The sequence below is a fragment of the Phoca vitulina genome, unplaced genomic scaffold (assembly GCF_004348235.1).
Source record: "Phoca vitulina isolate PV1807 unplaced genomic scaffold, GSC_HSeal_1.0 scaffold16, whole genome shotgun sequence".
Classification (NCBI taxonomy): domain Eukaryota; kingdom Metazoa; phylum Chordata; class Mammalia; order Carnivora; family Phocidae; genus Phoca; species Phoca vitulina.
In genome coordinates this window covers 24,551,268-24,561,998 of record NW_022589719.1, presented here as the reverse complement: position 1 = coordinate 24,561,998, position 10,731 = coordinate 24,551,268, and the positions used below count along the sequence as shown (strand labels likewise).

Below are 10,731 nucleotides of genomic sequence, written 5' to 3'. Positions count from 1 at the left end.
GACAAGGGGATAAAGAAAAGACTCCGCAAAAGACGCATGGGTGGAGTCCGACGTAATGTAAAGTCATTCTAACTCAGGCCCTTCCGCGCTATTGGCCTGACTCTCACTCTTTTTCCTTTTCCATTGGCTACTGGCTCCTTCAATGGATCAAAACAGCCAATCGCCTACCACCATGGGTAAAGCCCGCCCTCCCTCCCTCGGGGGGAGTACCAGAATAGCGTAGGGGCCCCAAGGCGCTTGCGCGGGCGCGCGCTCCGCCGGTTAAAAGCAGATTCTCTCAGGAGGCGGTGTCGCGGTGCATGAATATTGATTACGCAGCGCCGCGCGGAGCGCCCGCCCCTCTCGGCTGGCCGACGCTCGCGGCTCGCGCTCGGGCTCGCGATGGGGAAGAAGTCCCGGGCGGTACCCGGCCGCAGGCCCATCCTGCAGCTCTCTCCGCCGGGGCCCCGAAGCAACACGCCGGGCAGGGATCCGGAGCCGGAACCCGACACGGAACCGGACTCGACGGTGGCGGCGCCCAGCCAGCCAGCTCCGGCGGCGCCATCGACGACGACGACCACGGTGACTACTGCCGCCGCGGGCCCGGACGACTCGCCTTCAGAAGGTAAAGGTGTGCGAGGGGCCCCGACACTTAGGTGGGGGCGTCCGAAACTCGAGCTCGGGGCTTGCGGCCTACGGCAGGCCCGTGGGAGGAAGAGAAAGCGGGGCGGGCGGGCTTCCTCCGCATCCGAGGCCTGCTGCGTGGGGCCCGAAGGGAGTACCGCTGTGGGCCCCAGGGCGGCGGAAGGGGCCGGCGGCGCCGTGCGCGCCCGCCCCACTGACCCAGAGGCGCCATCTCTGGTGCAGGGCTTGGCCTGGCATCCCGAGTCTCCTCGACGTGCACCTTCAGCTTTGCATAACTTACGGGGTATTTGTGAAAGTACGAGCTTCTCGTCCGAGGCCTCGTGACCGGGAACCTGGCCTTTAATACACGTCATGTGCTTTTCCCTTCGTTTTTGTTGAAACCGAGAGGGACCCTTTAGAAGTGAGCAACCCCATTTTATTATGCCAGCCAAAGCGAACGTAACCCCAAATTGGTGGGTTCCCAAGTACTTGTTTGTCCCCAGAATGGTACTTGGATTAAGAGTAACTGTTCAGCGTTGCTACGGGGGCCAGATGCCCGAGAAGCCGCGACCGTTTCAGGCGCTAAAAAATCACGTTGGGTAGTTAATGCGGGGGGAGAAAATGCTGTAGCTGTGTTGTAAAGGCCCAATAGGAGCCCGGAGATTTATTGTGTGTGTGTGTGTATTTTTAAATTTTTGAATTATTTCAGATGTACTTTTACGTACCATAATCATAATCTTAATGTTAAAGTCACTAGTCACGTGCTTGTTTATCCTCTCCCAATTTGGGTCAGTGATGGAGTTACACACCCTGTTTTCAAATTGGTGAAATTTAGACTTGGAACGTGAAATCGAAGATTGTTTTGTCACCTGTAGTGTTTTCTCTGGTCCACCGGCACACTAGTTTTCTTTTGTTCCTTTTTTAAATCCAGATGAACAGGAAGTGGTGGTGGAGGTTCCCAGAGTTGTTCAGAATCCTCCCAAACCAGTCATGACCACCAGACCTACAGCCGTTAAAGCAACAGGTACAAGTTTTTTTCATGGTTTCTACAAGGTCTTTCTTTCGTTAGGATCAAATTGGGTTTGTATATAAAATATTTTGTTGAATGCTTCAATGTTGCTAACTTATATTTCTCCCATAAAATGGAAATTTAAAATTTTTGAAAATTAAAGTAAAATTTTTGTATCTGAGGGCTTGCTGGCATATACACTTTAACCAAAGTAAAATTTGTTGTTGCTTTTTCTCTGTACCCAAGATACTTTGTACTACTTTGCTTTTAATGCTGTTTTGTAGTTTTCTGGCTCCTCCCACTAGCTTGGTGTTTTTTAGAGACATCAAGGATGTCTTTCATTCTGTGCATTTCTTCTCCAGCACAGTGCTTTGATTGGTACCTAGCGAATATTTGTGGAGCTGAAAATTGCTCTTATTAAATATTTTTTAAGCATTAAGGAATATTTGGATATGCAGGAAGTGCCAAGAATGTTAGTTTTCTTTATTCTTTATATAATCTTGAAAGATCAAAATATGTTTTGTACTAAATATAACTGATAATAATTTTATTCTTTTCAGTTTGGAGTTCTCTCTATACTGTATGAATACCCCTGAAATAATAGATGCTTGTTCTTCTCTCCTCCCATTTGCCACTTCAAAAAAAAGTTGTTAATGGGGCGCCTGGGTGGCTCAGTCGTTAAGCTTCTGCCTTCTGCTCAGGTCATGATCCCAGGGTCCTGGGATCCAGCTGCTCTGCGGGAAGCCTGCTTCTCCCTCTCCCACTCCCCCGCTTGTGTTCCTGCTCTCGCTATCTCTCTCTCTCTGTCAAATGAATAAATAAAATCTTAAAAAAAAAAAAGTTGTTAAAATATGTTTTTATAATATAGTAGAGCAAACATATCTAATACCTTTTTCTTTTTAAGATTTTATTTATTTATTTTAGCAGAGGAAGACACAGCGAGAGAGGGAACACAAGCAGGGGGAGTGGGAGAGGGAGAAGCAGGCTATCCGCTGAGCAGGGAGCACGATGCGGGGCTCTATCCCGGGACCCTGGGATCATGACCTGAGCCGAAGGCAGACGCTTAACGACTAAGCCACCCAGGCGCCCCGCATATCTAATACTTTTATGCAGAAGAATATTATGGTAATATGCATGTGAAATTTTCTAAGGAAAAATTCAGAGTAGCCTCTGAAATTAGATCAATAGACTACTATGATACTTTATTTTATTTTATTTATTTATTTGACAGAGAGAGACAGCGAGAGAGGGAACACAAGCAGCAGGGAGTGGGAGAGGGAGAAGCAGGCTTCCTGTGGAGCAAGGAACCTGATGCGGGGCTCGATCCCAGGACCCTGGGATCATGACCTGAGCTGAAGGCAGACGCTTAACGACTGAGCCACCCAGGCGCCCTGTGTGAAAAAAATTTTTGAATTATTTTGAGGGGTATATTCTCAAAGATGGGATTATCTAGCTGAAAGAAACTTGAAGAGTTTTGTGGGTCTTGGTATATGTAACCAGATCATTTTCTTTTCTTAAGATTTATATATTTATTTATTTGATAGAGAGAGACACAGTGAGAGAGGGAACACAAGCAGGGGGAGTGGGAGAGGGAGAAGCAGGCTTCCCGCGGAGCAGGGAGCCCAATGTGGGGCTCTATCCCAGGACCCTGGGATCATGACCTGAGCCGAAGGCAGATGCTTAACGACTGAGCCACCCAGGCACCCCAAAAAGATTTTAAATTTTAAAAATTTCTTTGTTTCATCTACTAAACCCTAATTGGCTTGCTTGTTTGAGATGGACACAAAGCAACAAATTCTAACATCAAGATTTACCATGTGCTATTTTGGCAGAGTATGAAGTTGAATGATTGTGTATTTTGAGAAGGCTCTCAAGCAACTATGTGAATGATTTTATTAGCTCTAAGTGCATAATGTAATTTATACTTCTCTGTGGTAGTTCAGTGATGATTTATTTTGAGGTTATGTTCCAATCTGTATGTAAAGTAAATGTAAACTCTGAAGAACCATGTCATATTTTTTCTTGAGTACTTCCTGGGGCATACTGGCATTGTTATTATTAACATTGTTTACCATTTTGTTTCTAGGAGGTCTGTGCTTGCTTGGTGCATATGCTGACAGTGATGATGATGAGAGTGATGTTTCAGAAAAACCAGCACAGTCTAAAGAGGCAAATGGAAACCAGTCAGCTGATATTGATAGTACATTGGCCAACTTCCTAGCGGTTAGTGGTGCTTTTTGTTTGGGTTTTTAGTGATTGAAGCCACTTTGGGACCTGGATCTCAAGTGGTTAGCCTACTTTTTTGTCAGTCTCAGTGTTTCCCCATCTCCCTTCTTTGCCCCTTCCATCTCTCTTCCTTAGTCCCTCCCCACCGCTCTCTTCTCTTTTTGTAAAGGTTGTAAGGAGGAGAAAAATGGAGAATTAAAGGGTTTGGGGAACTTTTATGTAATTGGAAGGTGAGAGTTTTGATTGGAGAAGCTGAGAACTGATTGTAGAGTTTTTTTGTTTTTTTAAGATTTTATTTGACAGAGCACGTGCGCACAAGCAGGGGGAAGGGCAGGCAGAGGGACAAGCAGGCTCCCCACTGAGCAGGGAGCCTGATGTGTGGCTCGATGTGGGGCTCAATCTCAGGACCCTGGGATCATGACCTGAGCCAAATGCAGACACTTAACAACTTAGCCACCCCAGTGCCCCTAGAATTTTTTTTATGGTGATTGTCATTTCTTCAGTTTTCTGGTTTTGAGATTATTAAATAATTTGTTAATGTTTTCATTTTAAAGGAGATTGATGCTATAACAGCTCCTCAGCCTGCAGCTCCTGTAGGAGCTTCTGCTCCACCTCCAACTCCACCTCGACCAGAGCCAAAGGAATCAGCAACATCTGCCCTTTCTTCTGCTACTTCAAATGGAACAGACTCAACTCAGACCCCAGGGTGGCAATATGATACTCAGTGTTCACTAGCAGGAGGTAAGTCTGATCCTTTGATTTTTAAAGAAATCTAAAATGCAATCTTTAAAGGTGTTCTAGGCATTGACATTCCCAAAGATGAAAACCCCTATCCTTTAGCCCCAGACTTTAGGATTCTGGCCTTTTAAGTACACTGTTTAGAAGATGATAAGGAGGACTGTTTTCTCTGAGAATTACTAGGATAATAATTGTATCTTTTGAAAAATAATTGCAAAAAAAAAAATTGCTTGCCCTTTTAACGGGTTGCAGTTTATGCCAAGTGAGTAGTAAAAGCCATTATTTTAAAAATTCTTTTGGGCTTCAAGATACATTTTTGGACTGCCAGACTACTTTTTTAAGCCATGGTGCAAAGAGGATTTGAGGAGGAGGAGTTGGACCCCCAGGAGACATTTGACAGTGTCTGAAGATGTTTTTCGTTGTCAAAACAGGGGGTGGGAAATTGTTAGTGCATCTAGTGGGTAAAATCTGGGATGCTGAACACTACATAGGACTGCCCCCACTATATCAAAGAATTATCTAGACCAAATGTTAACAGTGCTAAGGTTGAGGAACCTTGTTAGATTGTTGATGGCTTTAGAGCTGACTTGGGATATGAGGTCAGAATTGTGGAGAAATTAGTGCTGCTTTTTTTCTTTTTTTTAAGTTTTTAATTCCAGTATAGCTAACATACAGTGTTATATTAGTTTCAGGTGTACAATATAGTGATTTAACAATTCTATCCATCACTCTGTGCCCATCATGATAAGTGCATTCCTTAATCCCCATTACCTATTTCACCTATCCCCACCCCCACCTCCCGTCTGGTAACCATCAGTTTGTTCTCTATAGTTAAGAGTCTGTTTCTTGGTTTGTTTGTCTCTCTCTCTTTTTCTTCCCTTTGCTCATTTGTTTTGTTTCTTACATTCCACATGAGTAAAATCATATGGTGTTTGTCTTTCTCTGACTTATTTGCTCAGCATTATATTCTCTAGCTCTGTCTGTCGTGGGAAATGGCAAGATTTCCTTCTTTTTTATGGCTGAGTAATATTCCATAGTGTATATATACCATCCTTCTTTATCTGTTGATGGATACTTGGGCTGTTTCCATAATTTGGCTATTATAAATAATGCTGCTATAAACATAGGGGTGCATATTATCCTTTCAAATTAGTGTTTTTGTATGCTTTGGATAAATACCCAGTAGTGTGATTACTAAATCATAGCGTAGTTCTATTTTTAATTTTTTGAGGAACCTCCATACTGTTTTCCACAGTGGCTACACCAGTTTGCATTCCTACCAACAGTGTAAGAGGGTTCTTTTTTCTCCACATCCTCACCAGCACCTGTTTCTTGTGTTTTTTATTTTAGCCATTCTGACATGTGTGGGGTAATATCTTGTTGTAGTTTTGATTTGCATTTCCCTGATGATGAGTGATGTTGAGCATCTTTTTATGTGTCGGCCATCTGTATGTCATCTTTGGAGAAATGTCTGTTCGTGTCTTCTGCCCATTTATAATTGGATTATTTGGTTTTTGGGTGTTGAGTCGTAGAAGTTTTTTTTTTATATATTTTGGGTACTAACCCTTTATCAAATACGTCATTTGTAAACATCTCCCCCCATTCAATAGGTTGTTTTTAGTTTTGTTGATGAGAATTTTGTGTTTTAAAATTTGTTCTATTTTCTTCTAGTTGGAATTGAGATGGGAGATTGGCAAGAAGTCTGGGATGAGAACACAGGATGCTATTATTATTGGAACACACAAACAAATGAAGTGACTTGGGAGTTACCCCAGTATCTTGCCACCCAGGTACAGGGATTACAACATTATCAACCCAGGTAAGAATAGACTTGAAAAAGAAATTATCTAAGAAGGAAGTCAGAGTCTTTTGTTTTTAATATTTGCCTTCTGTTTCTCTTGCTAAGTATATATGTGTGTGTGTGTGTATGTATATATAGATTTTGTTTTGTTTTGTTTTTAGTTCTGTAACAGGTGCTGAAGGTAATTTTGTGGTTAATACAGACGTGTATACTAAGGAGAAAAACATTTCTGTTTCCAGTAGTAAAAGTGGACCAGTCATAGCCAAGCGAGAAGTTAAAAAGGTCAGTTTTACAACTTCTCTCATTTGCTTATTTCAGATCTAAAGAACTTGACTGTTACTCTGGCACAGATGTAGATGCCTTCTGTTGCTGTCTTAAAACCAGATGTGAAATAGGATAAACTCTGATTCTGAAAGCTTTATTTAATTTAATGTTTATGTTTATACGTAGCATTTATAATAGTTATCCAGTTCAGTGGTTCTTTTGGAACTTTCGAATGCCACAGAGGCTCATTTGGGTCATTGTGAAGGATGTGGGAGCAGCAGGCAGGGCTTCAGATCTTCTTCTCCACTTCAGAATAGCTCTATTTTGGGACCCCCACATAAGATTTTCTTTTTTTTGGGGGAAAAAGATAAACTACCTTAAAAATTAAAAACTATTATTAGTAAAATGACCATTTCTGTAGTCTCATCAGTAAGACAAAGTAAGTTGTATTCTATAGTGTGTGTGTTGAATTTTAATTTATCCTGAATTTTAAGTGATGGGTTTAAATGGGGAGCATAGTAAAACGTACTTTCAGGAGGCGCTTGACTGACTCAAGTCAGTAGGTGGAGCATGCGACTCCTGATCCCAGGGTTGTGGGTTCAAGCTCCACGTTGGGTGTGGAGCCTACTTAAAAATACACACACACACACACACACACACACACACACACTTACAGAATCATTCGGTCTTTATAACTCTAGGAGGGAAGTAGAGCAACTCTTACCCCAATAACTTTACAAAAGTAATTTGTAAAGACGCACTTTAAGTTTAATCACACATTTCATTTTAGAATTATTTCACTTTCCTCTAAATCACTTTTCTAGCATACTACAGAAGAGTGGAGATTTATTCAGTCATATGTTGAGTTGACAAAACTCCGATCTTACTTAATTTTCAAATTCTGCTTCTGCTAATGTGCCTTTAGACGTGGAGAATAGGGGGGAGGATATGTATGAATTCCACCCAGAACTAGGTTCTAGTTCAAACGCTGCTTTCCTAAAGTAACAATGTTTGCATTATGTTCATGTAAGAAAAATGGTACAACCATATGTACTAACCTGTTGGTAGTCAGTGGTTTTTGAGAATATCCAGTGATTGGGGGTGCCTGGGTGGCTCATTTGGTTAAGCGTCTGCCTTTGGCTCAGGTCACGATCCCAGGGTTCTGGGATTGAGTCCCGCATGGGGCTCCCTGCGCAGCAGGGAGTCCGCTTCTCCCTCTCCATCTACCCTTCCCCCCCTGCTCATTCTCTGTCTCTCTCTCTCAAATAAATAAAATCTTTTAAAAAAAGATTATCCAGGGGCGCCTGGGTGGCTCAGTTGGTTAAGCAACTGCCTTCGGCTCAGGTCATGATCCTGGAGTCCCTGGATCGAGTCCCGCATCAGGCTCCCTGCTCGGCAGGGAGTCTGCTTCTCCCTCTGACCCTCCCCCCTCTCATGTGCTTTCTCTCATTCTCTCTCTCTCAAATAAATAAATAAAATCTTTAAAAAAAAAAAAAAAAAAGATTATCCAGTGATTGAAAAATATAGTCCTTTTTGGCATGAACAAATTGAATATATATTCAGGTGAGGGTTTGTTTTTTTTTTTGGTCTTTTTTTTTTAGATAAATGAGACTAATTTATTCTTTATAGGAAGTAAATGAAGGAATTCAGGCTCTCTCAAATAGTGAGGAGGAGAAGAAAGGGGTGGCAGCATCACTGCTTGCTCCTTTGTTGCCTGAGGGAATAAAAGAGGAAGAAGAGAGATGGAGAAGAAAAGTAATTTGTAAAGAAGCAGAGCCAGTTTCAGAAGTGAAGGAAACAAGTACAACAGCAGAAGAAGCAGCAACTATAGTAAAACCACAGGAAATTACATTGGACAACATGGAAGACCCTTCTCAGGAGGATCTTTGCAGTGTTGTTCAATCTGGAGAAAGTGAAGAAGAAGAGGAACAAGATACCCTTGAGCTGGAGCTTGTTTTGGAAAGAAAAAAAGTAAGGTTTTGAAGCTTTTGTTATTGCCTTTCCTCCCTTGCATACTATTAGACTCTGGGATCATTGTGCTCAGTTAACTGCCATTAATGGGATTTTGTTTTTCTTAATCTTTTGTCTAGATATGTTTAAGCTTATGCAGTAAAAACTTGAACTGTGGAGTTATAGTTCTTTTGGTTCCTGATGGTGCTTTTGATAGTTGACGACTAATAAGGACTGATACTACTCTGATTTAAAGATAGCTGAATACAGTGAATAACTTTTATTTAGCTTCTTAACAAATGAGCATTGTAAATTCTTGGTGATAACTTGGTTTTTAACCCAACAGTTTAAGTACGGGTTGACTTCCACTGAGCACCTGTGGGATTGATCACATAGTTAAATGGGCCTTGTAAGATTAAGAGGAACTAATAATGTCATGTGCTTTCCTTTCAAAAAAGATGGTCCACAGGAAACTTTCCTGATGGAGAAATTGATTTTTACCTATTTTCTGCCCTGATTTTTCTTGGAACAGTTTCATCTACTGCTACTTTGAATATGAAACAGAATCTTAATGGGTGTTATAAATAACAGCAGTATCTTCTTGAAGCTTTCCCCATTTTGCAAAATTTGAAGCTATGGAGAGGGACAAGCTAATTTAGGCTTTATCTACAGTGTTCATATATTGGAAAATTTGTTTCTTAGTGGATCTCTTAAGACCCATCCCCTTCAAATCAGTATTTGTTAACTACAATCATGAATAAGCATTTACTGGATACTGATAAAAAAATACAAGCAAAATGCTTGGCTCTGATGGGGAAATGTATTAAGAAAAACTTCCTGTCCTGAAAGGTTTTTAATTCTCATAATGTGTGGTTATCACTCTTGGTATTCACAAATGCTTAAATGTTGATAAACAGCTACTGACACTCTTAACTTTTTTGTCGTGTTCATCCTAGGCAGAGTTACGAGCCTTGGAGGAAGGAGATGGTAGTGTGTCAGGGTCTAGTCCATGTTCTGACATCAGCCAGCCAGCGTCTCAGGATGGAATGCGTAGACTTATGTCTAAAAGGGGGAAATGGAAGATGTTCGTTCGAGCTACAAGTCCAGAATCTACCAGTCGGAGTTCTAGCAAAACTGGACGGGAGACTCCAGAAAATGGAGAAACTGGTAATTCGTGTTTTACTTTAAACTTTCAGGGTTGAAAGATATAGAGTAGAAATCCTTTCCCTTTTTTGGTTCCCTCTTCAGCAAAAAGGAGGAGATAACACTTACCCTTTTGTGGAAGTGCTGGAAAGGAAGCTTCCTTTCACTTCTCTCCTTTTCCTACTTCACCTCTAGTGGAGGAGTAAGAGTTAAGATTTACCATCAATTGGGTTGTAGATTCACTACTGATTGGTGACTACCTCTCCCTCAAAAACAGAAAAGCAAGATTGACTCCTCTTTTTTAAAAAATCCTGCTACAGTAGTCTTGATCTGTATTAAGCCCACGGGCTCTCCTGAGCTCATTGTTTACGGTTGGTAAGCAAGGCAGGCAAGGACCACCTCTGGCAAGCCCAGCCTCATCTCTGCTCTCTCTTTGTGTACAAGTTGCCCAGCCTCTGGTTAATTGTTCAGATGGATAGGTCCTTTCATAAGGACCCAACTTATCTCTGTTCAGGGTAATGTAGAAGAGACCCTGCTGCATCTTTCCAGTCTATTATCAGAACTAGTATCTTGGGATGCCTGGGTGGCTCAGTTGGGTAGCATCTGCCTTCTGCTGAGATCATGATCCCAGGGTGCTGGGATCAAGCCCCAAATGGGGCTCCTTGCTCAGCGGGGAGTCTGCTGCTGCCTCTCCCCGGGTTGTACTTTCTCTCTCAAATAAATGAAATCTTTTCTTTTTGTTTTTTAAGATTTTTTTTTTATTTGACAGAGAGAGAGACAGCACAAGCAGGGGGAGTGGGAGAGGGAGAAGCAGGCTTCCCGCAGAGCAGGGAGCCTGATTGCAGGGCTCGATCCCAGGACCCTGGGATCATGACCCGAGCCGAAGGCAGACACTCAATGACTGAGCCACCCAGGCGCCCCAAATAAATGAAATCTTTAAAAAAAAAAAGAACTAATACCTTAATCTCCATTTGTCCCTAATTCTGTAGTGGAAAAT

The 10,731-nt window shown here is 42.1% G+C and overlaps 1 protein-coding gene across 2 annotated transcripts in view; it reads left to right on the top strand.

Annotated features, from left to right (window-relative positions):
* Nucleotides 1–281: 281 nt before the first annotated feature.
* The window catches only part of FNBP4 (formin binding protein 4), a 37,226-nt gene continuing 26,776 nt past the window's right edge, over nt 282–10,731 (top strand). Inside the window, exons 1-8 of one of the 2 annotated variants that reach the window (XM_032414157.1) lie at nt 282–604; nt 1,535–1,627; nt 3,699–3,835; nt 4,393–4,579; nt 6,248–6,395; nt 6,617–6,659; nt 8,271–8,612; nt 9,548–9,758. In XM_032414157.1, the coding sequence (XP_032270048.1) occupies nt 382–604; nt 1,535–1,627; nt 3,699–3,835; nt 4,393–4,579; nt 6,248–6,395; nt 6,617–6,659; nt 8,271–8,612; nt 9,548–9,758 (1,384 nt within the window). In that variant the 5' untranslated portion in view covers nt 282–381. Of the gene's footprint in view, nt 605–1,534; nt 1,628–3,698; nt 3,836–4,392; nt 4,580–6,247; nt 6,396–6,538; nt 6,660–8,270; nt 8,613–9,547; nt 9,759–10,731 lie in introns of both variants that reach the window. The other variant, XM_032414156.1, reaches the window with a different exon arrangement.